The sequence below is a fragment of the Myotis lucifugus genome, unplaced genomic scaffold, assembly GCF_000147115.1.
Source record: "Myotis lucifugus unplaced genomic scaffold, Myoluc2.0 scaffold_454, whole genome shotgun sequence".
NCBI lineage: Eukaryota > Metazoa > Chordata > Mammalia > Chiroptera > Vespertilionidae > Myotis > Myotis lucifugus.
Window position 1 is genome coordinate 325662 of NW_005871502.1, and position 27089 is coordinate 352750.

Genomic DNA, 27089 nt, shown 5'->3' on the forward strand with positions numbered 1-27089 from the left:
AGTCAGTAGTATGGCCCAAATTAAACCAACAACAACAAAAAAAAAAAAAAAAACCAGGTTTATCCAACTTGAGATCTCATATTTGATCAATTTTTCTATGGATTAAAGAAGGTTCTGATTTCAAGAAACTCGAAGTAGCCGTGAGGTAACAGATGAAGCTCAAATGTATCCTAGCACATTCAGCCACGTGGAAAGAAGGGGAAGAGCATGGAAGCCCTGGGGAAGCTCTAACACTGATGGGGAATGTGTGGGCATAACTCTCAGAGGAATTGGCCTTAGAGTTCAGGATGAATGAGTTTCTGGCTGGAAATAAGATCTTCTGAGTAAGGAGAAATGGGCAAAGGCATGAAGATAGTGGACGTGTTTGGGAAGAGTGAGTAGATTAGTGACCATCATGATGAGTCAAGAGCTCGTGACTTCAGGGGACACTATTGGCATGATGATGACTGAAGATCCTGTGAAAAGAAAACCCTTAACTCTTTCAGATGAGCCCTCCTCAGAACCAAGAAGACGAACATTTGGGGATTCTGCTTCGTGATCACTATGTTGTAGCATTTTTGGTGGGATTTGTTTGCCCAGAACTGTAAAGTCTATGCGTGTAGCCACAGGTTTCTTGGTTTGTTACTCATACAATGTCAGTGATGAGGCACAACCATTTGCGCATAGTTTTTAAGTGGAGGAAAATTTGCATCCTCATTCCATCTCCTCTGAGAACTGTGCACCTCAGCAACCTCCTTCTCCTTCTGAGCCCAGAGGATGACATGGCACAGTGCGTAATAAGCACTTCTCAAGTGGGCCACCCAGTCTTCACAATTAAACATTTTAAATACCTGCCTAGTTTTCTAATACAACATTATTAATTAATATTCCTTTTCTTGAATGCGGAGGTTTCTCTTGGTCTTTTGTTGTTTTCATCTTTGCTGAAACAATGGTGTGCCTTTTATACTTTGTGTTATCTTCTGTTGAAAGGTTCTCTGAAGTGGGATGATTGGGTCAAAGATTCACCATATTTTTATGGGTTTGGATACATGTCACACAACCACCTTCTGAAAAGCTGGAACTGTAGCCTGTCACTGGCATCAACTTTCACTGCAGCCTCACCAATGTTGGGAAATGTGCTTTTTCTCATTTTTGTTAACTTATTAGGTGTAAATGCCTATTCTAACTGATTTCCTTGTTAATTACAGAAGTTAAGCATTTTCTGTATTTGTTTTCCATCTGATTTCAACTTTTGGCAAATTTCCCTTTGCTCACTGATCTAATAGAATTTTAATATTTTTCTTTTCAAATTGTATGAGTTCAAAATCCCATGTGGGAAAATAGGCAAAAGGCCCTCATAGAAGCTACATAAAGATGGACCAGGAGCCAGAACAGCAAAGGGGTAGTGAGGAAACATACTAAGTAAGAGCTTAGAGTTTATCTTCATTTTTGAAGTAGCTCCAGAGTAGTGATTCTTAACCTTTTATGAGTCTACACATCCTTTTGAGATATGGCTCCTTATCCCCAAAATGAACCTAACCTAGAATTTAAGTGAGTTCATGGAACACACCCGCCCCTTCACCCTGAGGCCTGTCACAGATCCCTTTCAGTCAAGGTCCTTTGTTCTATAATAACTGCTTTAACTAAAATGTTCATTTAATTATGCTTATTTTTTAAAAAAATATTTTTATTGATTTCAGAGAGGAAGGGAGAGAAAGAGAGAGATAGAAACATCAATGATGAGAGAGAATCATTGATCAGCTGCCTCCTGCAAGCCGCCAACTGGGGATCAAGCCTACAATCCAGGCATGTGCCCTGACTGGGAATGGAACCGTGACCTACTGGTTCATGAGTTGATGCTCAACCACTGAGCCACACTGGCCAGGTTAATTATGCTTATTTTTTACAAGTCTGAGCAAAGATCTTAGTTGTTATGTTTTGTTAGAAGGTTAATGCTATAAATAATTCAATGTAGTCTTTATTTATTTATATATGTGTACACACACACACACACACATATGTGGTTGTGTGTGGTTTTTTTTAATTTCAAAGAGGAAGGGAGAGGAAGAGAGAAATAGAAACATCAATGATGAGAATCATTGATTGGCTGCTTTCTGCAGGCCCCACACTAGGAGTTGAACCCAAAAGCCGGGCATGTACCCTTGACCGGAATCAAACCCGGAACCCTTTAGTCTACAGGCCCACGCTCTATCCACTGAACAAAACTGGCTAGGGCTAGTCTTTATTTATTTTTCCTTTTTCTTTTTTTATTATTTTTTTTCTGAAAGTTTTGAGGTTATTTCTGGGTGGACTTCAATGCCCCAGATGGGAACTTGGCCTCACCATCCAGACCTCCAACTCCAGGTGTGACAAAGTCTCAATGATGTGGAATCCAAGTCCCTTCAACTCCTGTTGTGACAAGGGCTCAGTGATATGGGAACCTCTGAGTCTGAAACAAAAATAACAGATTGATGCCCCAAAGACCTAAGATTTACCAGATTCAAAATTTTAAATTACTGTGTCTGAAAAACTTAAAGTGGAAAAAAAAGAATCAAAAAGTAAGCAAGAGAAAAGTATAACAACTGAGCGGGCAGTTTTGAGGAAGAATTAAACTGAACTTTTAGAAATAATAAATACAGTTTTTGAAATAAAAAGCTCAGTGGATGGATTTCAACAGCAGAAGGAATGCATTGCTACAAAAGGAATTATTGCCCTGGGAGAGTCCAAAAACATTACTCAGCATGAAGAACAAAGAAACAGGCAAGTCAGTGTGGCACAGACGTGTTAAGACACTGTGAGGACAGAGTGAGAAGGTCTAGCATAATCTAGTCACAGCCTCTTTATCGGGAAGAAGAGAGCAGGGAGAAAACAATGTTTGAAGAGTTAGCATATTAGAATACTAAGCTCTTACTTAGTATGTTTCCTCACTACCCCTTTGCTGTTCTGGCTCCATCTTAGAATATTGAGAAATCTGTGCACAAATGGACTGCAATGAATCTGTAAATTAAGTTGAAGAGATTATTTTGGAAGTGACTGATGTCATGATAGACATGGAAGCCACCTTCAAAGTGCTGAGAAAATTAACTGTTGATAAAGAATTGTGTACCTACCAAAAGTATCTGTCAAGAGAAGGGACATAATAAAGATGTTTTCAGATAAATAATAAGTGACTTTGCTATCAACAAGCCCTCCTTAAAAGAATGTCTAAAGGGTTTTTTTAAAAGAAGAAAATTATCCTAGAATGAAAGTATATTCCTTTTTTATTAGCTGCTATAACACACTGCCACAAACTTAGTGGCTCAGAACAAGACAAAATTATCACCTTCCCTTTCTGCAGGTCAGATTCTGACACAAGGCTCACAGGCTGGAATGGGCTGTCAACAGGGCTGCCGGGGGCTCTGGGAAAAGCGCTTCCCAGCTTTTTCTACCATCTGGCGGCTTCCTCCTGTCATCCCTGGGCCTTCCTCCTTCTTCAGAGTCAGCAGCTGGGGTAGGTCCCCTCCCCTCACATCACTCTGACTCTTCTCCTGTCCTCCTCTACTTTGAAGGGTCCTGTGATTCCACTGGGCCCATCTGATGACACAGAACAACACCGCTGTTTTAAGTCATCTGATTAGCAAAGTCATTCCATCTGTAACCTTAATTCCCCCTTTCCTATGTAACCTGACACATTCACCAGTCTGGGGATTAGGAAGTAGATGGGTTTGGGGGCTATTCTTTGGCCTATCACACACGATCTGGGATGAAAGCAAGAACGGTGAGCCAAGAAATCAGTAAACATGTAGGAAAATCTAAACAAACCCTATAAAAAAATCTAAATGTGGAATCAGAAAAAGGACAGACCTAAAATGCCATCAATAATGCCTTACAGGTTAAGCGGGAGATGATTAAGGTTAAAAATGCAAATAGATCCATGAATTTTTGGGGAAAGAAAGTTAAATGTTTATTACCTTTAGTAATATGAAAAGTAAAATATTCCTGGTAAAATTTCAATAGTAACCACTAAAAAAGCAGAAACAGATTATGTAACTTCTAAACCAGTAGGGGAAATAAAAAGGCAATAACACCTGCCCCCCTCCCCGCCAAATAAGGCAAGAAAGGAGAAATAGAAACATCGAAAAGGGTTAAAAAAATGTAAGTAGTAAAGCAAGTCCAAATATAGTAAAGATTATAACAGGTGGACATGAACTAAGCTTCCTACTTAGGGGTCAGAGTATCAGGTTGGATTTTAAAATTCAACTCAATGCTGTTTACAAGAGACATGCCCAAAATATTAAACAGGAAAGTTGCAAGTGTAAGGATGAAAGAACACAGTCAGGCACTAATTAGCAGGGGGCGGGGCCTATCCATTCATTCAGAGCAGAATTTCTTTGAGAACAGGAAGGAGATGGCCACCTCGTAGTGACCAAGTATTTAACTCACCACAATAGATGACACTGAACTTGTACGACTGTGAACAAAACAAAACATCCCAAAACTTCAACATATATAGACTTTGGAAGAGCCATAGCCACCAGGGGGCACGTGCTTACTATGTTCACGTGACTCTACTAAAAGCTTTGCGGGTTCATCAAAGTGCTAGCATCATTCCCACTTTACTGATGGGAAGCCTTCCCCACAGAGGATGGGGTTAGACCTGGGCCATGGTTTCCTCTGGGCTCTGCTCCCTCCTCACTGAGCCCACAGCTCCCTTGAAGAACTTGGCACTGTCCATAGGGCCGCAGTCACCATGGAACAGGTTTAGATAGATCTGGCTGGACCTTCCCTGGTTGCAAATGAATAAAGAGGCCCCGGGGTACATCTACCCAGGTCAGTCACGGCATGCACACGGTACACACACACGCGCACGCACAGCCCTCTCCAGGCCTGACGGCATGCACACGGTACACGCACACGCGCACGCACAGCCCTCTCCAGGCCTGACGGCATGCACACGGTACACGCACACGCGCATGCACAGCCCTCTCCTCGGAATCTCTTTAAGGAACCACTGCCATGCTGGGGCCGTAGGAAAGCCTCCTCTCTGTGCCCTTGCCCTGGCCCAGAGCTTTCTTCCTGAGCAGGGAGCTCCAGTCCTGACCACAGCAGCCTGCTACTTGCTCTGATCACCCACATCAGGCCCCTGCATATTAGCTCCAGAACGGGCCTCACACCAATCCCCAAATTAAAGAACAGGTCTTCCTGCAAGGGCTGAAGGTTCTCCCTCTCTCCCACAGTTTGAGCTTGTATAGAAACAGCTCACACGCTGGCCAGCCCACGAAGCTCCCAACATCCCCTGGACTGCAGCACTGAAGCTAGCGTCTTGCCTGGCAGGTGGCAGCCAGGGGTGCTGCAGAAGGCCAAGGCCCTGCCCCTTCCCGGCTCTGGGCTCTTAGTAAGTCACCTCCACGTCCAAACCTCTGATTTGCTGGTCCACAGTGCCTTTGGCTGTTGAAGAGAGGCAAACATCATACCCATAAAGCACCTGGTAGGGTGCCGAGCACAGGTAGGCATCAACAAAGGCTGCCTCCTTCCCACCTTGTGCAGGAGGTCCGCGTGCTCTGGGATGGGCTAGCCCTTATTTCCATAGTGGCTTCGGAGCCATAGCAAGGCCATGTTGGACATGGAATCTGGAAACGGATTCTTAGCCTAAGTTCTGTCCACAGGCTTCCCGTCACTTGCCTCCATGTCTCCATTTGCCAAGTGGAAGCATTTGCATTTGGCCTCTGCCACTTGGCGTTTCCAAAAGGTCTAGGCTCAGGGCCATCCTCAGAGGTCTGGGATGGGCTTATGCTGCCACCTCTTAGGTCACATGTTGCCCTTCTTGTGGAATAAGAATTCCATCTTGTACGTGTATAGGGTTAGCCGTTCACCAAGCACTCCCACCTCATGGCCCTGTTTTAATTGGTCCTGGCAATGATGCTGCAAGGGAGATAAAAGGCAGGTGAGGTGTTCTGTTCCCCATTTCAGAGCTTGGGGGGCTGAATGTCAGAGAGGAATAAGGGCTTTTCTGAGACACCGTCGGTGGGTAACTGGAAAAGCTAAGCGTCCTGACTGCTAGCGCTTCATTCTGAAGGAGGCGTCATGGTGGTGACAATGGCTCTGAGTCAAACAGCCCCGTGCCTCGGTTTCCCCAACTGTAAAAGGGAGGTAATAAAAAAACATCTGAAGATTGTTGTGAGATTCAGTGAGTGTGTGCGTGACAGCATGACGGCTGCTGTGGTCATTGTTACTGTGGATGCCGAGCGTGCCGCCCGGACTCCTCCCTGCCCATGGGCACGGGCCACTGCTGGGAGGTCACAGTGCGCCTCCAAGGGAAGCTGTGTCCAATGACCAGTCAGTGTGGGGATGGAAAGGCCTGACTCCCTCGTCAGGGCCACCCTCCCTCCAGAAGGGCAGAGGCCTATGTCTGGGCTGCATCACAGCTCAACCTCACTTTCTGCTCCGTCCTTCCTTCTTCACCTCCCCAAATAGCTCCCGAGTAAGTGCCCCGCATGCTAATCTCCACGGCATGATAGGCTTGTGCGCGTATTGAAAGCATCCTCTGCCAGTCAGGCAGGAACCACAAAGCAGAACCATCACACAGAGTCCCGTCCCATGAAAAGCATCTATGTTCTTGCAACAGACCAAGATGGGAAGGCCCTCCCCCGTCTAAGTCCATGACCCGGCACCGCGCTGGGACCCAGCAGCTGGGGCAGCCTCCTGGCCTGGGCAAGCCCGACCCCGGGCTGTTCTGTTCCGGACACAGCCTCCTATCCCCAGTGATGCAACCCTGCCACCCGGCACAGACAGGCTTGTAGCTAGCCGTCTGCCCAGGAACCTGAAGCACCGCAAGACCCTGTGGTGGGAACGTTTTGACGTTCCCCTTGAAAGCCCCTGGCCTCAGAAAAGGAAGCGTTCCCAGGTGACCGACATCTGGGGCAGGGCTTCCCACGCGCATCCCCCTGTGACACGAAACAGCCAACAGAGACACCTGATGGCTCCAGTTGCTCTTGGGGGGATAAGACGCCATAATCATGACCAGCTCCCGGAGAAGCGTATGATGTAAGCAGGAAAACGCAAACTGAAGAGCTGCTAAACTTGTTCCCACACCTTCCCTGTGGGAAGTCCTGGCGCCCCTATTCTGCCCCAAGTCCAGGGCTCTTGAAGGGGTAACTGGCTAAGGGTGAGCAGGCCAGGCCCCTCACCCTGTGGGCTCCTCGAGTTGCCTTCCGCCCTGACCACTGCCCTTGGTGCTGAGGACTCAGGCCTGCCTGAACCCCAGACATGCTTCCTCTCACTTCCTCTCGCCAGGCTTGTCCCATCTCCCTCTGAGACGCCACCCCAAGCCCTGTAGGTTGGGGGTTCCTGCTCTGTGCGCCTTGTATCCACGTCCACCTCACCCTGTGATGCGGTGTCTGGAGGTGTGAACCCTGAGTCCCAGAGGACAAGGACACGCCCACCATGCTCACCTCTGTCCCCTCAGGGTCTCAGGTCGCACCTGGCAGGTGCGTGGAGACCAGCGCACATCGGTTTTGTGGTGACTGCTGCTTATCCTTCTGCTGACAGCTCTGCCATCGGCTGCTGAGAAAGCCAGAGGCACCACACCTTTTCCTTCAGCCGCAGCTCCCAGGACACCAGGAGGGTCGATTGCTCTGACCTCGCTCTGTGTTCTGTTCTGCACTGTCTGGGGATGGGGGGGCAGAGGGAATGAGAAAAGGAGGAGCAGGTCTCCAGCGCAAGGCAGGTGCAGGCAGACCGATGGGGTCCTGCGGGGAGCTGGGGGTGGCCTGTGCACTCAGATTCGGGAGCTGCTGTGCCCGCCCGGAGCCCATCCTCTGCATTTTGATTTTCTTTTCTTTTTTTCTTTTTTTTTAGGGCTGAAAAATTGATTTATTGGTGGGTGTAAGGTGGGGGCAGCACCGAGACTCTCACGAGTGCAGGGCTCGCCATTTGTCCAGGGGACCACGATTAGGGATGTATTTGACCCCACAGCCATCTGGGATGAGGTGCTTCTGGGCCACCATGTCTTCAAACTCATCCGCATCAAACTTAGTAAAGCCCCACTTCTTGGAGATGTGGATCTTCTGGCGGCCAGGGAACTTGAACTTGGCTGTGCGTGGGGCCTCAATCACATGCTCCTTGTTCTTCAGCTTGGTGCGGATGGACATGATGACTTGGCCAATGTGGACTCTGGCCACCGTGCCTTGGGCTTTCCAAAGGCACCCCGCATGCCTGTCTGGAGCCTGTCAGCCCCAGCACAGGACAACATCTTGTTGATGCGGATGACGTGGAAGGGGTGGAGCCGCACTTGGATGTGAAAGCCATCTTTGCCACAACTTTTCACCATGTACTGGTTGGCACAGATACAGGCAGCCTCCAGGGCTTCGGAGGAGAGCTGCTCATATTCGTCTGACACCATGTGGCCACAGAGTGGGAACTCATCCACTTTCGCCTTTTTCCGCCCCAGGTCAAAGATGTGGGTCTTGGCGTCAGGGACACCTCGGCAGAAGCGAGACTTTGGGTACGGCTTGTTCTTACAATACCGGTAACACCGGGCGGGGCGGTGACCCATGGCGACACCAGGATCTTCAGTGGCACGCCGAAGGGAAAGAGATGCATTTTCATTTTCATTTACCAGACGTCTCAGTCCCGCTTGCATCACTCGTTGGCTTTTACAGGATTATCTCATGCATGGCTCTGGTTGCAGGAAACAGACTTGCTTGAGCTTCTACTGTAAAGGGGAGTTTATGAAACAGGACATGGTGACAGGAAGCACAGCGGATCCCAGGAGAGACTGTAACTGGGAACAGGAAGGTCACGGGTCACAAAGCAGCCATGATGGTCTGTCCACCGCCCCCTCATGTCTGCGTCTGGGTTTCATTCTGGACCATGTCTGTGTGACCCTGAGGACATCTGTGAAACCAGGTTCAGACAGTGCCCACCTCGTGGGGTGGCTTAGGACGGAGATGGCCAACGGACGGTGCTTGGAAGATGGGAGGCATTAAGTGTGAACCTCTGGGCGCCAGACCCACCTCCCGGAGTGGCCCTCCCGACTGATAACAGATACAGACACCACGGTGTCTCGCTGGCAGGTGCCCTGGCTGCCCCAATGCCCAACTTTCCAGGTTTACAAAATCTAGTTCCTGATTGGAACAGGCGTTTCTCTGCAGAAGCGGCCTCAGAAGTCCCCGGCCTGGCTCAGAGCCCTGCGTGCTGCTGTGAGCCCCGCTGAAGAGCAGGAAGTGAAGGCGTGGGAAGTCCCTGCGGTCGGTCGGAGCACCCAGGACTGGGTTCCACCCACTCCCTGCACCTCCCAGCCAGACCTCAGGCCTGTGGGCTGAGCACATGGACTCTGGGCTCGAGTCCAGGCCCCAGAGACAGGGTTAGGGGACCGAGAAGGGCTCAGCAGACCCCTCCGGACATGTTTAAGGATGAGGAGTGAGCGCGTCCATCCTTCCCCACAAGAGAGACAGGCTTGACGGCTGCCTTCGAAGGCAGCACCAGGCGTGCCTGCCTCTCCCCTCGCTTCCCTATGCCCTAAGGCAGTGCCCACGCAAGGCCCTCTTTCCATGCACTCAGGGTAGGAAGCGTTTTACAGCTTGCCCGTCATTCTCTGTTGGCCTGCCTCTAATCTAAGGTGGGGCAGGGAGTGTCGGCCGTTTTACAGCTATTGGACTGAGGCCTAGAGAGCAGAGGGGATGTGTCAAGAGTGCAGACCTGGGGACAACAGCCAGGACTTCCGTTCTCTCAAAAGAGCCCTGGCCTCTATTTCCCCAGGTGTCAACCCAGATGGCTTTAAGGATTCTGGGTTGTCTTCCCCTGATGGCAGGGTCCAGGGGCATGAAGCCAGAGAGCAGGTTCTGAATGGCCAAGAGGAGAAGGTTCAGAACACAGGGTCTTCCTGCGGAGGTGGGGACAGTATCTGGCCTTGAGGACAGCGTTGCTCAGGCTCCGGGGTGCGGAGCCTGAGGTAACTGGAAAAGGCATGGATGCCCTTTGCTCCCTAAGCCATGCCCAACCATGTGACCCTCAGACCATGAAGAACCGCAAGCACCCAGGAGCCTTCGAGATTGCTGTTCCCTCCACCTGGAACACGTTCCTCTTCTTCACCTCACTCAGGTCTCAGCTCCACGTCACCTTCTCTGAGAGGCCTCCCCTGGCCACTTTCCCTACAACACGCACCCACCTGGGTGTCCCTCAGAAACACTGGGTTTTGATTTCCCCCGTAGCACTTACTGTCATGTAACGTTGGTTTATTTATTTACTTCTTTCCTGTCTGCCTTCCTCCATTAGAATATCAGAGGACTTGCCCAGCTAGCATGGCTCAGTGGTGGAGCATCCACCCATGAACCAAGAGGTCATGGTTTGATTCCTGGTCAGGGCACATACTTGGGTTACGGACTCGATCCCCAGTAGAGGGCATGCAGGAGGCCGCCGATCTCATCATTGATGTTTCTATCTCTCTCTCCCTCTCCTTCTTCTCTGAAATCAATAAAAATATATTAAAATGTAAAAATTTTTTTAAAAAAAGAATATCAGAGACCTTGGCTGGCTGTTCCCATGTCTGGAGGAGTGGCAGGCACACAGGATCAAGTTGGTCCGTATTGTCTGCATGTATGAACCCACGCATGAACTGGTGGCAGTCGGGTGGGGTGGGCACACAGGGCCAGCCCCACTGGTCCAGCTCAGGTCCCCACGTGACCTCCCGTCTTACGCAGATAAGAACCAGTTTGGCTTCTGCTAGGCTGAGTCACCGCTCTGGCAGCAGGGGCTGGCCAGCCTGTGTGGGTGTGTGGAAGGCAGCTGCTCTCCTGCCTCTCCCCAGGTCTCAGGAGGAAGAGACAGCTCCCAGGAGGTGCACAGGTACCACCCCGCGTCCTTTCTGCACTGCAGCCCGGGCTGGAGCCAGCGGCTGGAAGACCTCAGAAGACCTTGTATTCTCTCAGGTCCACCCATGGCTTCAGGTAAGCTCCTTCCACTCTTGTATTTTTCATCTGAAAAATGGGGAGGAAAATGTCCACCATCGGTGTTTGCCAAATGGTTTCAGGCTCTGAGAAGCAAGCTTCCAGGGAAATGTCAGGGGCGTGGAGCTCCAGGCCTGCCTGGGCGACCTGGCCACTGCGGAGGCCACAGCGCCACGGGGAGACCACGCGGTCGTGGTGCCGCCAGCAGGTGAACAGGAGGCTGGCCCGATGGGAGGAACACCTTGGTGCTCTGAGAGTCTATTGCTTATTTCCCCCTGTTGATGGAGACATGGGAACTGGGGAGGCATTTCTGTAAAATGAGAGGAAGGACAGGGTAAGCTTAGAAGAACATGGAGAGAAGCTGGGATTGGCCACAAGATCTGAGGGGTAGCAGAGAGGAGGGCGACTGTCACCAGTTAATTCCAGCAGATCTTGTCCCATGAGAATTAGGGCCCAGATAGACAGAACTTCTTATTTTTCAAGAGTCAGAGATCCTGATTTTGGTATGTGTAGTATTTTGATTAAATAAAGTGATCAAATAAAATAGTCTATGGGCTACCGGTTTGCAAGCTCCGGTTAAGATCTGTGTGGGAAAAGAAGTGCTGACTTCAAACTGAAGTATGGGTGACAGAAACGAAACCACTTACAATTTGTTTTATATTAGAATAAATATTGATTAAATTGTGGGTTTCTTAAAGGCAAGTATTATAGGTTCATGCATTTCATTTTATTTCCGTTGTTTCTCTGTCATGTTAGTCTTTTAAGCTATTTATCCTGTTAATGATAACTCATGAGCTAGAAGAACAATAATAAAACAGCTAAAATATATTTTAAAAAAAGATCTGTGTGGGGCACAGAAAATATCTTAGGATTGGTGGTCTGAGGACGCAGGTTCCAATTCTAAGTTGGCCTCTAGTGGGTAAACTCTTTTTCCTTCTGGTTCTCACTTGCCTCAATGTCAAGAGGAGGTCAGCCAACTCCCGGGTTTCACAAACACAGTGCAGGTGTACCTCGGTGTATGGTGCATCACTTTGTTGCACTTGGCATACACTGCATTTTTTACAAATCGAAGGTTTGTGGCAACCCTGCATCCAGCCAGTCTGTCGGTGCCATTTTCCCAACAGCTTTGCTCGCTTCATGCCTCCGTGTCACGTTTTGGCGTTGCAATAGTTCAGACTCCTTATTTTCATATGTGTTATGGTGATCTGTGACCAATGATGTTTGATGTCACCATGGTCATTGCTTTTGGCACCGCATATAAGACATCAACTTTGATAAATGTTGTGAGTGTTCCCACTGCTCCATCGACCGCTTGTTCCCCTATCTCTCTCCCTTTCCTCGGGCCTTTCTAGTCCCTGAGACACAATAATATTGTAATCAGGCCAATTGATATCCTTACAAGTGCCTCCAAGTTCAAGTCGAAGGAAGAGTCGCACACCTCCCCCTGGTGACGATGCTGTGAAGATTGTTGAAACGACCACAAAGGATTTAGGATATCACATATGCTCGGTTGGCAAATCGGCAGCAGGGTTTGAAGGACTAACTCCAATCCTGAAAGAAGTTCTGCTGTGGGTACCATGCTACCAGACAGCTCTGCGTGCTCCCGAGAAGCTTTTGTGAAAGGAGGAGTCGGTCGAAGTGGCAAACCTCACTGTTGTCTTATTTTAAGAAACTGGACAGCCACCCACCTTCAGCAACCACCACTGATCTGTCAGCGGCCATCAACATCGAAGCAAGACTCCACCTGCAAAAAAACTTTGACTTGCTGAAGACTCAGATGATGGTTAGCGTTTTTAGCAGTAAAGTGTTTTTAATGGAGGTGTGTACAGTGTTTTTTAGAGATAATGCTACTGCACCCTTAACAGACTATCATAGATACATAACGTTCATATGCACAAAAGAAGAGAAAAGTTTGTGTGTCTCACTTTATTGTGGTGTGCGCTTTATCACCGTGGTCTGGGGCCAAACCTGCAAGATCTCCGAGGTGTGTCTGTTGTAGCAAAAGTTTCCACTGGGCTCCCTGCAAACCAGGGGCTCTGCTGAGCTCCTCACATGGTTTATCTTATTTAATCCTGATAACAACCATGTGGGAAGGACGATCATTGTTCACATTCCATAAGAGGAAACTGGGGCACAGAGAGGTGAAGCAATTTGCTCGAGACCAGGCCTGGCTGTAAGGGAAGAGTCTGGCCTGACGGCAGACGGTTTGTTTCCCCACTGTGCGGTGCTGCAGGGGCCTGAGACCGAAGGAGACCATGGAAGGAGAAGTGCTTTGTAAACCGCAAGGGACTATTCCACAGGAAGCAAGTCCCCACCTTCCCCCAGGGGGCGGAACAGCTCTAGAGCAGTGGTTCTCAACCTTCTGGCCCTTTAAATACAGTTCCTCATGTTGTGACCCAACCATAAAATTATTTTCGTTGCTACTTCATAACTGTCATGTTGCTACTGTTATGAATCGTAATGTAAATATCTGATATGCAGGATGGTCTTAGGAGACCCCTGTGAAAGGGTCGTTTGACCGCCAAAGGGGTCGCGACCCACAGGTTGAGATCCGCTGCTCTAGAGTGATGTGTTACTATGTTAGGCCATGGGCCTGTGCATTTTTCCAATGTGTAAAGGAGGATGCTGGAACCACTCCCAGACTGAAAAATCACTATACTGTGAAAAAATCACTGCACCTAAAAATGGTTCCTTCCAAAATATTTTAAACATAGATGCTAACTAAATGTATTTGCACTTGATCTGAATCGAATTCAGGAGACAGTGCATGTAAGCCCAGTGAGAACACCACTTCCTGGGAGGAGGAATCCCTTCTCCATCTAAGGCCAGGGGCCTGGGTGGCGCCTCTGTGGCCAAACAGACAGGGCTCTGAGGAGAGAGAACATGGAGAGATGCTTGGTTTGACTAAAGAGCCGGGAGAGCGAGGACAGAGGAGCAGGATGTAGATGGGCCACCCAGTGCACATCTTGGGCAAGTCACCCACCTTACTGCGCCTCCGGGCCTCCCTGTACCCCTGACCCGCGGTAAGTCCTTTAGAGGACCCAAGTTTGAAAACAATTTTAAGCTGCTAGATGTTGACTATATAGTGATTACATAGTTGGAGGCAATTAGATATGAGTTGATAAATTAAAAATTAGTTGATCACTACTGTATCTACTATGGCCTCTGGAAAATTTAAATTTGGGGGACACTCTTATGTGCTTTATCCATATGTCTATTTATCTAGTAAAATGGATCACATCTCTGCTGCTCAAAACACGCTAAACAGCCCTAGCCAGTGTGGCTCAGTGGTTGGAGTGTTGTTCAGTGCACCAAAGGGTTGCAGGTTCAATTCCTGATCAGGGCACATACCCAGGTTGCGGGTCTGATTCCCAGTCAACTGCATAGGGAGACAACTAATCTATGTTTCTCTCTCACATCAATGTTTCTCTCTCTCTCTTCCTCTCCCTTCCTCTCTCTATAAAAAATCAATAAAAACATATCCCCTGGTGAGGATTAAAACAAAAACAAAACAAATAAAAAACCCAAGCTGAACAGGCAAGATACAATGCTTGTGAATTGTATCTACAATTTGGGGCATCAGCCACCAGATGGCGATAGCACTTTTTAAGGGCTCGTGTAATATGGTGACCATATCAGTTTTCCAAGGACTGAGCAGTTCCCAAGATGTGGGACTTTCAGTACCAATCCTGGGGAAATCCTGGAAAGACCAGGGCAAGTGGCCACCCTAGTCTGTAAGCAGGTAAAGAGCGTTCTCTTTAGCACATGTAAGGTTTTAGAACCATCCTTTCCTTACCAAAACAAAACACAACACTAAAATTTCAAAGTAATTATGGAATAAACTGTTGGTCTGTAAGATATGAGTTGAAACTGAAAGGAACACCGTAAGAACAAATGTAATCCTTGCTTCTGTGAACTGTGATATGAAGCAGAGAAGAAAAGCCAGCTGCCACACTGGCAGGACAGTGGTGTCCGGGTGAGTATGGGAACTGGGTTCAAATCCTGCCTCCGCCAGGACCTGGGCAAGTGATTTAATCTTTCTGAGCATTGATTTCTTATTTTTTTCTTTTTTAAAAATATATTTTATTGATTTTTTACAGAGAAGAAGGCAGAGGGATAGAGAGTTAAAAACATCAATGAGAGAGAAACATCGATCAGCTGCCTCCTGCACACCCCCTACTGGGGATGTGCCCGCAACCAAGGTACATGCCCTTGACCGGAATCGAACCTGGGACCTCACAGTCCGCAGGCCGATACTCTATCCACTGAGCAAACTGGTCAGGGCTGAGCGTTGATTTCTTATCCTACAGAGTAAGTGTATGTATTTGCCACTCTCAAAGGTGTGTGTAAATGTGCCCGCCTTGCACAGCTTGTTGTTGTCATGTTGTGAGGACCACGTGAGATCTGTATGAGAAAGGAGCCTGAGCACAGCAGGCAGGGATGGCTCTCCTTCCCCAAGTGCCCATTCCTCTCCTTCTGCCTGGGAGAAGCTGCCTCATAAAGCTTCTCATCGGAGCCAAGACGGCAAGAGCAAACATGTCCCTCTGGAAACCCGAGATAACTAGGCTTAACAAAGAACAGCTTGCAGTGCAGATCCACATCAAACCCAGAAGCTGCTGGACCAAACCCATCGTGGAAGAAGCTGAGCAAGGACTCCCTGTCGGTTGAGCACTTAGACCTGGAAGGAGAGAGGGTTCCTATAGCAGCGATTGTAACAGTCGGCTTCACACACACACGCTCCCGATTGCCCTTCACCGGCTGGACAGCAGATATGGCCACCCTGATGCTGAGGCTTGGGGGGCAGAGATGCCCAGGAGAATCTGACCAGCTACTGTAGGGAGCTTCCAATAAGCTGCTGATTTGGTTAAAATGGACTTGGCTACACGGCGGGGCTGGGGTGTTGAGGACTGATGGAGGGACACCTCTCCCACCTGGCAACTGTCAAAATGTTCTCTGTATCTATGTCTGTTTCTGCTTGTTCATTTGTTCTTATTTTTCCGATTCAATTGTTGATAGATATGCATTTATTGCCCTTTTATTGTTCATCTTTTTTATCTTTTCTTCTTCTTATTTTTAAAGAAGACCCTTTAATAGTTCATGTAATATTGGTTTGGTGGTGATGAACCAACTACTTTAGCTATTTCCTGTCTGGGAAACTCTTTATCTGCCCTTAGATTCTAAATGATAGCTTTGCTGTGTGGAGTAATCTTGGGTGTAGATCCATGCTTTTCATCATTTTGAATAATTTCTTTCCAATCCCTTCTGGTCTGCAAAATTTCTGCTGATAGTTTTATGGGAGCTCTCTCATAGGACAGCGGTTGCCAACCTTTCGGACTTCACGGACCAACAGTGGTCCCTAGACCACCGATTGGCGACTGCTGTCGTAGATAGCTGTCTTTCTCTTGCCGCTTTTAAGATTCTCTCTTTAGAATCAGCCCTCACACTGAAGGGTCTTGGGTTAGATTCCCAGTTAAGGGCACACACCTGGGTTGCAGGTTTGATCCCTGGCCCCTATCGGGGTGTGTGCAGAAAGCAACAAATTGATATGTCTCTCTCACATTGATGTTTCTCTCTCTCTCTCTCTCTCTCTCTCTCTCTCTCTCTCTCTCTCTCTCTCCCTCTCCTTCCCTCTCACTAAGTTTCTTAATGTTCTCACTAAGTTTCTTGAGCATCCTTATAGCCATTGTTTCGTACTCTGTATCTGGTGGTTTGTTTGCCTCCATTTCACTTAGTTCTTTTTCTAGAGATTTCTCCTGTTCTTTCATTTGGGACCTGTTTCTTTGTCTCCGCATTTTGTCTACTTCCCAATGTTTGTTTCTATGCATTAGGTAGAGCTGCTACGTCTCCCCGATTTGGTAGAGTGGCCTTGTAAGGTAGGTGTCCTGTAAGGCCCAGTGGCACAGCCTTCCCAGTCACCTGAGCTGGGTGCTCCAGGTGTGCCCCTGTGTGAGCGGTGTGCACTGTCCTGTTGTAGTTGAGCCTTGATTGCTGTTTGAGACACTGGGAGGGATTGACCCCCAGGCCAACTGTCTGCAAGGATCAGCTGCGACAATAGTGGAGTTGCCGCTGTGCAGGAGTTGACTCTATGAAGCAGGACTTGCTTCAGTGGGGCTTTGGTGCCCACTAAGTGTACCCCTTGATGAGCCACTCATGGAGGTGGTAGGGTTATAATCCAATGTGGTCAGAATTTGTCCACGAGGCACACTGGCTTTGGGGCTTCCTGGGAGGTGCAAGGTCAGCCATCACTTGTGCACTACCCAGGCCACCCAACATGAGCTACAGAGCAATCTGTAAATGGCTACCATTTATGCTGGGCTTGAAGGTACCCAGACAGGTCAAGTTACGAACCAAGGCTACTACTGCTGGTGCCAGGCCCGGGGCCGCTTAGCAAGAGGTACGGGGCATGCCAAGGCCAGATGCTGCTTGTTAGAAAGATGTTAGGAGAGTCCAAAGCATCAGGCGGAAGAGGCCATTTGCATGGAAAGCCACTAGAAACAGCACCGGTGGGCCCACAGGTTAGGTGGGGCAAACAGTCTGAGCCAGGTAGGTGAAACTCAGATATTGTGCCTACCTGTTGGCTCTGGGGTGGTGGTACCTTTGCAGCCAAGACATGGCTTCCTATTTTATTTTATTTTTCTCTTTTATTTTTAAAAATATTTTTAAATTGATTTCAGAGAGGAAGGAAGAGAGAGAGATAGAAGCATCAATGATGAGAGAGAATCATTGATTGGCTGCCTCCTGCATGCCTCACACTGGGGATCCAGCCCACAACTCCGGCATGTGCTCTGATCAGGAATTGAACTGTGACCTCCTGGTTCATAGTTCGACATTAGACCAATGAGCCATACCGGCCAGGTTGTGGCTTCTCCTTTAAATCCTTAGTTGTAGGACATCTATTCAGCTAGATTTCAGGCGGTTCTGAATGATGGTTGTTCTGTAGTTTAGTTGTAATTCTGATGTGGTTGTGGGAGGATTGGAGGACTGCATTTACCTACACCACCATCTTGACCGGAAATGTTCTGGCCAAGGCTTTGAGGAACTGCAAAGGCCCAGCGAGTTGGAGCTCAGCATTGGGGCCTTTACCCGTTTACTGCACTGAATGCATCTGCTGGTTTCAAAAGCTGTGGCTGGTCTTTGAACAGACTCGTGGGGCTTGGGGATGAAGAAGACAACATTTGCCTTTATCTCCCACTGAGGAGGAGGGGCCTGGATAAAGGCTGCAGGTTTGGGCTGGGACCCTGGAGGATGAGGAGTGGATGGAAGTGGAGCAGTCTGCACAGTGACGGCGTCGTCTCCAGCCCTGCCTGGGGGAAGGGCACCTGGGCTGCAGCGCCCTGGCCTCACGGCCCAGTGGAACCAAAGTGAATCGTCTCTGGATAAAGACAACTTCATCCAGAGCCTCATTGATCCCAACAGCGTTTGCTATACGGTGTCTAGCAGTCAGCAGCCTGTTGTCAGGCACAGACAAGGCAACCGGCACAGGAATGAAACAGACAATAGGAAAAGGCCCAGTGGAGCTCCAACGAGGGAATTATCAGGAGCAGCCTTTACACGAACCACAAATAAAATGTTGAAAATGTAAAAGACAAGATGGAAACTTTGGGCAGAGAACTAGAAACTACAAGAAAAGAACCAAATGTAAACTGTAGAACGGAAAGACGCAATGAACTGAAACTGAGAAAGAGATGGCGTTCGTGTGAATGTCGCCGTGCTGAACGCTGTATGGGCATCGACACCCAGGGCTCACCCTGGAGACCTGCCTACTGCCACTCCTGGGACGTGGACAGCCTGGTGTTCCTGTCTCTCTGTAAGTGGGACTTGGTCGGTTCTGCTGTCACAAGTGTCCAGTCGGGGAGGGCTCAGCATGGAAGACACTCGACATACCTGTGATGCCTGCAGCTCAGAGAGAGGGACGAGAGGCAGCTGGGAGGGCCAAGTCCACTGTGTGATGTGGTCATTGATCTTAATTCAGGAAGCAGCATGAGGGACTGAGCACTAGAACTGAGAATAAGTTTAGTCAGAGGTTTCCTGTGGGCAGAAATCGTAGGGACATCAACTGTCTTAAGACGGAACCAAGAGTGGAGCTGTGGCCAGAAGCGTGAGTAGAGGAGGGAGCTGCCCCTCCCTCTGCTTCCTCCCACACCAGGGAGTGAGGGCCGGAGTGCAGGGCAGTGTAGACGGTCAGGGGCATTGTGATTGCCCTCACCCACTTTACCTGGGGTGGAAAGCGCACTCAATAACAATCCATTGTTTGAGTGTTTCCTCCGTGACCAGGTCAGGGCTAAGTACACCACGTGCAGCACCTCAGTCCTCATAGCGACCCATGACAAGGCGTCTGTTAGTAGCCCAGCTAATGGATAATGAAACTTGGACCAGGAGAGCTTGGGCACATACTTGTCCCGGCGGCCCAGCTCAGGAATGACAAAGGAGGACGCAGCCCAGGTTGTCTGACTTCAAGCCAGGCCCGAGGAATACCCACCCAGACCCAGAAAGGCCTGTGGGCCACTTCTCGGGTGCAGTGGGCAAAGGGCACACACGTGGGAAAGGTGGGAACCCAGGCTTCAGCTCTCCAGGAGAGATCTGTCTCTGAATTTGGGTTGGGGGCCGAGGAACATACCCAGGAACCAAACTGTGGGCAGGACCTTGACTGTGGGTTCATGCACAGCACCTCCTTCAAGCAGCCCTCCCTAAAACTAACAAAAACTAATCGCTCCCTGGCCCTCAGAGGCAGATACCATTTCTCAAAAGTGCTGCGGAGGGTCAACTCCCACCAACTCAAAGGCTGTGGCAACAGAGCAGGGCAGGTCCGAGCCATCTGCCTCCCCAAGCAAACGCTCAGGGAGGTGACACAGTTTTCTCAGTAATATTCCATTTGTTCTCATGAGGAGCTCTTTAAAGATTTAGGAAATTCTTTTGTAGCCTTCGTCTTTATTTTTTTTATTGATGCGTAATTGACATATACTGATTTCGCGTGTAGGACACGATTTGCCTGTCACCACACATGGTTTTACTATATAATTTTTTTCTTGTGATAAGAACTTTTAAGATTTATTCTCTTAGCAACTTTCAAATATATGGAGTGACCTCCCCTTTGAAGGGTTTACCCTCATTTGGACATAGACTCTGATTTGTTGATTAAAAATAAAATCAGACCCATCACATGGACGGCGGCAGGAGGCTGGCCCTGGCTGGGAGTCCTGTCTGTGCCATTGACGAGCTGTGTGACTTGGGCAGGTCCCCTTCCTTCCTGGGCCTTCCGGGGCTTCTTCCAAACAGTGGCCGGGAGATGGGGGGACTGCCGCGCTCCTCCCAGTCCTGAGACGCTGAGACCCGTTTCTGCACCGACATGTACTCCCATCACTCAGGCCATGGAGAACCCTTCCTGTCTTTGTTCTTTCCATAAACACCAGTGTGCAGTGTGCTTGCCTTTCCCCTAAGTCTCTAGAATGCAAGAATGCAATAAGGAAGGGAATTTATGTCTATTACTGCCCACTCTGGACCGGAACTCTCCCTTCCCTACTGCCTTCCCTCCCCTCTCCTCCCCAACCCTCCCCTTCCTTCCCTTTGCTTCCTTCCTTCCCTCCCTCTTCACACTGTGGGGAAGACATGATAGGCCTCGTTCTGAATGTGAGGAGGCAGAGGCTGAAATCAGTGAAGTGACTTGTTCAAGGCCACACAGGTGGCTGTGGGCGAGGGGCAGGGGGAATTTGGACCCACTTCTGACCCGGGGCTGAGTTCACCCAGTGTCCCAGGACCATAACCTCAGGGAGTGGACGGCAGGAGCAGAGCTGGTGTCAAAGCCCCTCCCAGGCAGCTGGCTCTGGAGCAGGAGTGGCAGCCTGCAGGCAAAGCCGCCGTGCGTTTCTGTAAATAAAGTCACACGGAGCTCACCCAGCCTGTTCAGTTACCGACTGTTTACTGCCTTTGAACTACAACTCCGAGTTGAGGAATCGCAAGACTGTGTGGCCCGCAAACCCTAAAATGTTTACTATTTGGTCCTTTTTACAGGACGTTCACAGCCCTGGTCCAGAGCCCAGCTAGGTCGTCCCTCCTTCTGTGGTCACCACGTGACAGGAGACTGTCCCTGTGCTCAGCCCTGGCACTCAGCATTAGGAAAGGGGACATTTTTACTCGGATTCATGGCTTTTTTAAAAATTGAATTTATTGGGGTGATGTTGGGGTGAAACCTATACAGGTTTCAAGTGTACAAGTCAACGAAACCTCCTCTGCACACTGCATCCTGCACATATAACCCCAAGCAATGTCTCTTTCCAGCCTCCAACCCCCCTTCCCTCTGGCCATCACCACACTGTTGTGTGTGTCCTTGGGCTACACATATATGCTCTTTGGCTAATTCCCATCACCTTCCTTCATTCAGTCCCGCCCCCTCCCCTCTGACAGCTGTCTGTCAGTCTCCCATGCAGCCATGCCTCAGGTTCTTCACATTTGCTTCAGGTTGGCCAACAGTCCCTGGCCACCTGTCAGGCAGATGACGGTGTTTGGTGATGGTTGTGCTTTTCTTCCCAGGAACTCAGTGAAGGGAAATGGAGATCTCCATTTTGGGGAAATTACACGGGGGAAAAGGGGAGGGATGGTTACAACACTGTGTTGCGACACCCAGCAGGCCTGACCGTGACAACAGCAAGGTTTCTCTTTTTGGAAATGTGAGGGCATTTCCGTTTCTGCTGGTGTGGTGAGTGGCTACCTTCTTTATAAGCAGCTCCTCCGGCCCAGAATGGCAGTCCTTGTTGCACGAGGCGCCCCGGGATGGCAATCTGCAGGTGCCCCCTCAGTCACCTAATCTCTCTCCTCCTCTTCCTGTTCCCTTCAGAGACAGCCTGCCGCCCCTCAGGCAGGAGGCCCAACAAGATGCAAGCCTTCAGGTAAGGCCGGCGGAGGAGGCGGGGGACGGGCGGGAAAGGGACATCCATTATTGCACAAAGCGGCTGCCACGTGCGAAGCCTACAGGACTTGTGTTTCAAAATGTCCCAGATGTGCAAGCGTGGCTGGCTCTGAGGCCTGCCTGGCTTTCCCAGACACCCTGGCAACTCAACAGGTGACAGACACGTGCCCAAGAGCCTGGCTGGGGTGTGGGCTGGGTGTGCTGGGCGAAGAAGCAGAGAGGGCTCCTGGGCAGGGTGGCCCTTGGTTCTAGATGGTGGTTAGCAGTGTCTGTCTGTGCTCCCGGTGGCAGATCCTGACCCTCCGGGCCTCAGTTTCCCCACCTGTGACAGAGGGTTTCCAGTGACTCCTGCCTGCCTGACAGAGAGGTTGTGAAGGTCACAGTGTGACTGTGCTCTGTGAACTATAACGTGCCCCCAAGGTGCTGTGCTCTTTAGCGACTGGGTCAGGAGCTTTGTGAGACATCACCATCACGGCTGTGAAGATGACAGGCTGCGACACGTCAGCACACGCCCTCTGCCCTGCTACCCAGGACTGAGCTGGGCTGGGTGACTTCACCCCCAGCGCTGGGTGTCTCTGGCGGGGGCTGCAGGTCAGACTGTGTGCGTGCGCATCCAGAGGGGGAGGTTGGCTCTGCCTCCTCCTGTGGCGGGGAGCTCCAGGAGATGCCCCCAGAGGCTCCAGTCAGGGCTGTTAGTCCCTTCAGATGGTCAGTCCTCCAGAACTAGAATAATTACAAAAGGTCAACTGCATCCACGTGCAAAGAACTTTTGTTTGCCTGACCACCCGCCCAGCGTGTGGGCTCCTCAAAGCCCCCTGGGGAGGTGGGGGTGTCAGCTGCCTTTCGTAGGACAGGAGACAAGGCACAGGCCACTGTCGGGCTGGTGGGCAGCAGGGAGTGGAGGGCCTTCCAGTAAACGGGCCCTTCGCCAAAAAGAAAGGACCAGGAGCCAGAAACAGGCACCTGGGTGAGCTGGATGGGAAGCTGACCCCTTCCAGGGACGCTGGCCCTGCCAGAGGCGGCACGGGCCCTGGTGGTGGAGGACAGGCTCTGGGACAGACCCTCGCGGTTGCTACAAGGTCCTCTGTGCCTTAAAATGCAGCGTTCTGCGGTGGCCACTGGTCTCAGATGACTCTAAGTGTACATTTAAATGAATAGTTAATAAAAATGAATTAATAAAAGTAAAATCAAACTTAAAAATGCAGATCTTCAGGCACACCACCTTCCAGGAACTCAGTAGCCATGGTGGCTGGTGCCCGTGTGGGGCAGTGGACAGACTCTGTGCCCTGACGGTCCTACTGGCTGAGGTCCAGGCGCTGGTCCCAGGAACCCGAGATGGGGAGCAGGGCGAAGAGCGGGCCTGTCTCCTGTCCGGGGCCACCTCAGTTGCCTCCTCATACCCTGGTTGTGGGAAACACCATTCCATGGCAGAAAGTTGGGTGCAGACTCAGCGAGCTCCGGGAGACACAAGAAGGGGCTGAGCCCAGGGCCGGGCACAACCTTGTCCAGTACAGCGGGCCCTTTTGCTTTTCAGAATCTGGGATGTTAACCAGAAGACCTTCTACCTGAGGAACAACCAACTAGTTGCCGGATACTTGCAAGGACCAAATACGAAACTAGAAGGTGAGTGGCTGCCAGGAACGCCGATGTGCGGGCGCGCCGATGTGCGGCATCCTGATCGCGCTGGCGAGGCCGGGCCACTGGAGGGCACAGTTGAGGGCAGGGAGGGGGAGATATAGCTGGGGAGCCTCCATCTTCAGGCACCGTGGTCCCAGGGCCACAGCTCCGGGGCGGTGGGGGCAGGGTGGTGGTGGCACAGGACAGAAGGCTAGGTCGAGCCTTGCCTTCCTCCTGTGCCCAGTCAACCCCCGCGTCCCTGAGGTTTAAACTCTCACTCACTCCCACAGTGAACACAGCACACAGGCTGGGCTGTGTCCCTTCCTTGTGCACACATCAGCAAGCTCCGGGCCAGGTCCTAAATAAGCCAGATGGACTCGGGCAGCCGCCCCAGTCTATTCCTCAGTTTCCCTTTAGTACGATGAGGGCAGGCGGATGACGTGGTGGGAGAGCTTCACCGCTGGCCTTCTGGGAAGCTCCCACATCCTGTCTGCCGGCTTGGCATCCCCTCCACCTCCTCACCCTGCCTCCCCTGCTCTCCATGCTCCTTACCGCCACCCCCCCCCCCAGGGCAAGACCCGCCTTTCCAGTCCCGGTATTGCTCCTAATAAACACGCTGAAGCAGAAAGGCTTGGCTTTTACTGCGACATGGCCTATGAGCAGCACACCGTTGACCTGGCGCGCAGGTCTCCGGGGATCGAGGGAAGATAGAAATCGGGTGGAGCAGAACCCAGGCGACTTGGCCCTGAGGAGCAGCGAGGTGGCTGCTCTTGGTTGGATCTTCTGCTTGGATGCAGACCAGAACGATGGGGCCCCACTGTCCTTAGGACCTTGGGTTTAGTCAGGAGGACAGAGGAGCCCCGGGAAGCATCCAGGCTCTTCTCTATCGGCGCCTGTTCTTCTCTACAAGCTGACCTTGCCCTCTGCTCTTCCCCAGAGAAGATAGACGTGGTGCCCGTCGAGCCCCACACTGTGCTCCTGGGCATCCACGGCGGGAAGCTGTGCCTGGCCTGCGTCAAGGCTGGCAATGAGATCAGGCTCCAGCTGGAGGTAAGCACCTGCCTGGTAACAGCCCCCCCAACCAGGGCCTTCACGCCACCGCATGTGCTCTTCCTGTGGGCTGTCTGGGGCCCCCCGGGCTGTTCTGTTTCACGTGGGCTGGCTGGGCCGGTCCTGCAGGTGCATCCAGCAGGGAGCTCGGCTGCTGGTTTCTCACAGGGATTATTCCAAAATCACAGCACTTACTAAATGTCTGCTTGCATCACACTGCTCGTCCCCTTGGCCAAAGCCCGTCAGTGGCTGAGTCTGCCTCAGTGGGGTAGGGAGCTACACAGGGGTGGGCACCAGGAGGAGGCTCATTTGGGGACCTCGATCTCTGGGTGCTGCTCTCTTGTCCAAGGGCCTCCAACCCAGAGACTTGGCCACTTTCAGTAAAGCCCCATCCAGCCTCTCTCTCCCAGTCCTGGTCTACTCAGACCCAGGGGCTGACATGCCACCTGGGCCCTGCATGCCTTAGTCCCATGCAGTGTTCATGGGCTGCCCTCAGAAAAGATGGCTGTGTCTCGGGAGAGTGCTGGGACACATCTTAACCCAATGTAACCTTAGCCCAGTGGCCGTAATGGTGGCACTGTCCCATCGCTCCACGCGTGGCAGGGTGACTGCCTGCTGTGTGGAGTAGGGATGGCGGCATCAAATGGACTACGATTCCCTGCCCACCTTCTGCACTGCCCCCTCCTTGGAGGCACAGACCCAACTGAGCTCAGCCTCCACAGGCCTGGGCCCCTGCTGATGGGTCATGTGTTCATTTAACTCTCTGAGCCCTGGCCAGAGCGGCCAGATTGTCCCAAGCCAAGGTGTGTCCATGGGCCATCTGGTCTCCCACAGGCGCTGCAGTCAGCGTCCCCCTGGAACGTCCTGGGAGGCCTGGGGTCCCTGTGGTGGGTGGAGGGGCAGGCAGCACAAAAGCGTTCTCCTGCTCACCTCTTGGCTTCCAGGAGGTCAACATCACTGACCTGAGCAAGACCACGGAGCAGAACAAGCGCTTCACCTTCATCCGCTCGGACAGCGGCCCCACCACCACCTTCGAGTCAGCCGCCTGCCCCGGCTGGTACCTCTGCACAGCCCTGGAGGCCGACCAGCCCGTCAGCCTCACCAATGAGCCCCGGGAGGCGGTCAGGGTCACCAAGTTCTACTTCCAGCAGGACTAGTGGTGCTGTCACTCCGCCCTAGGCCAGCACATCCAGGCTCCAGACGCCCCTCTGCCCTGCCCAGGGTCCCAGCCTGGGGGGGTCCGGGGAGCAGCAGTGGCAGGTGGGCCCCCCGAAGGAACTGAGGAGCCTGGTGTCCAACTCCATCTCCAGCCCCTTAGCTGCTGCAACCTTCATGCCGCCCCGAGTGGTCTCTCTGAAGGGCAACTGGGACCACGATGTGGCTTCACGCCCTTCCTGCAGTGTCACCTGTGCCTTCCGGATAGCAGTCGGGCCACCTGCCAGACTGGACACCCTCTGCTCCCGCCTCCCAGCTCCCTGCCTGCCCACTGTCCACGCCCAGATCCCAGAAGCCACTCACTCACCTCCCACCAAGTGGCCCTCAAACCTTGTTTGCAAACCTTGGGATAGCAGCGCTTTTAGGGTCTGTGGCCAAATGAAAAATAAGGATTTCACGGTATTTTAAAGGACCACTGTATCCAATTGTAAAATGCTTTATTTGGGGATTGTGCCCTTCCTGGAAGGGGGTGGGAGAGCAAAACATCCATGGGTTTGTGAAAAACTATGATGAAAGCAAGTCTCCCTTTTTTTTCGTTCTTATTGTTGTAATGCCATAACCGGTAAAATGAGAAGTTAATGTACCAGGGTGCCTAATTTTTTTCTTTCTGAAACGTTCCTGTAAGTCTGGACCCCACTGCCCGGGCCCAAGCACCATCTGTAGTCCAGGCCACCCCCAGCGGCTGGCAGTGCTCCCAGCACAGCTGGCCCCAGTCCTCCTCCCCCGAGGTGAGAGGCTCCTGATCATCTCAGCACTTCCACGCGGAGGCTGGTCTAAGATGCCTGGTGTCTGGGTGCCGCCAGCCTGGAGCAGGGACAGGGACCTGAGTATGTCAGCTCCTCGCAGGGCTGAGTGTGTGGCAGCCCTTATGTGCTGTCTGTGTCCAGTGGAAAGTTCCCTGTTCCCTGTCACTTAAGCTCTGTTTTACAATAAAACCTTAAAAACGCATCTACTTTGCTGGCTGTGTCCATGGCCCCTGGCTTGGATAGAGAGTGCTGGGAAACAGGATCTCCAAGGGGAACATTGCATTGGGCTCAGGAGGTGGGTGCGCCAGACCCTAGGAAGGACTGCTCATCACATGTCCCTCAGCTAATAGTCAGGCGAGCAGGGAGTGCGTCCCGCTCCTGCCGCGAGTCCTGGACTCAGGCCCCAGCGGGCCCTGGCTGCTTGCTTGGTCCAGGAGAGTGGTGGCTCCGATCCGGCTCCAAAGAGGGCTACTTGGGTCCCTCTCCCAGGTGCCTGGGAAGGAGCCCCACCTCACCCTGCTCATAAACCCGACTTCCTGCCCAGCTTTATTGGAGGAGGAGCTCTCATTGCTAAGAGCAAACTGCATTCAGCAGGTTGAAAGGCCACCGATTGGAGAAAATCGTCACGATATTATCTAGGTCTCAGATCCTGTG

At 51.1% G+C, this 27089-nt stretch overlaps 1 protein-coding gene and 1 pseudogene across 3 annotated transcripts; one reads left to right on the forward strand and one right to left on the reverse strand.

The window, feature by feature from the left end:
• Positions 1-7804: 7804 nt before the first annotated feature.
• Positions 7805-8551, reverse strand: LOC102428121 (annotated as a pseudogene). The gene has a single exon (XR_330632.3). The product of XR_330632.3 is annotated as a 60S ribosomal protein L10-like (transcript).
• A 2180-nt stretch (positions 8552-10731) lies between these two features.
• IL1RN (interleukin 1 receptor antagonist) lies at positions 10732-26637 on the forward strand. Of its 2 annotated transcripts, XM_006103011.3 has the most exons (5): positions 10732-10904; positions 21736-21787; positions 23342-23430; positions 24362-24474; positions 25419-26637. In XM_006103011.3, the coding sequence occupies exons 1-5, from the start codon at positions 10895-10897 to the stop codon at positions 25629-25631; spliced, it is 477 nt and encodes a 158-aa protein (XP_006103073.1). In that variant the 5' UTR covers positions 10732-10894; the 3' UTR covers positions 25632-26637. The 2 variants fall into 2 exon arrangements, with proteins under 2 accessions (XP_006103073.1, XP_006103072.1); XM_006103010.3 differs by lacking the exon at positions 10732-10904 and having other exon boundaries at positions 21504-21787.
• The last annotated feature ends 452 nt before the right edge of the window (positions 26638-27089 follow it).

Coding starts and splice junctions, on each gene's coding strand:
- IL1RN (XM_006103010.3), top strand. CDS start 21,672: ATGGCAATCTGCAGGTGCCCCCTCAGTCACCTAATCTCTCTCCTCCTC. Junction 23,431..24,361: donor ACCAAATACGAAACTAGAAG/GTGAGTGGCTGC, acceptor GCTCTTCCCCAG/AGAAGATAGACGTGGTGCCC. Junction 24,475..25,418: donor AGATCAGGCTCCAGCTGGAG/GTAAGCACCTGC, acceptor CTTGGCTTCCAG/GAGGTCAACATCACTGACCT.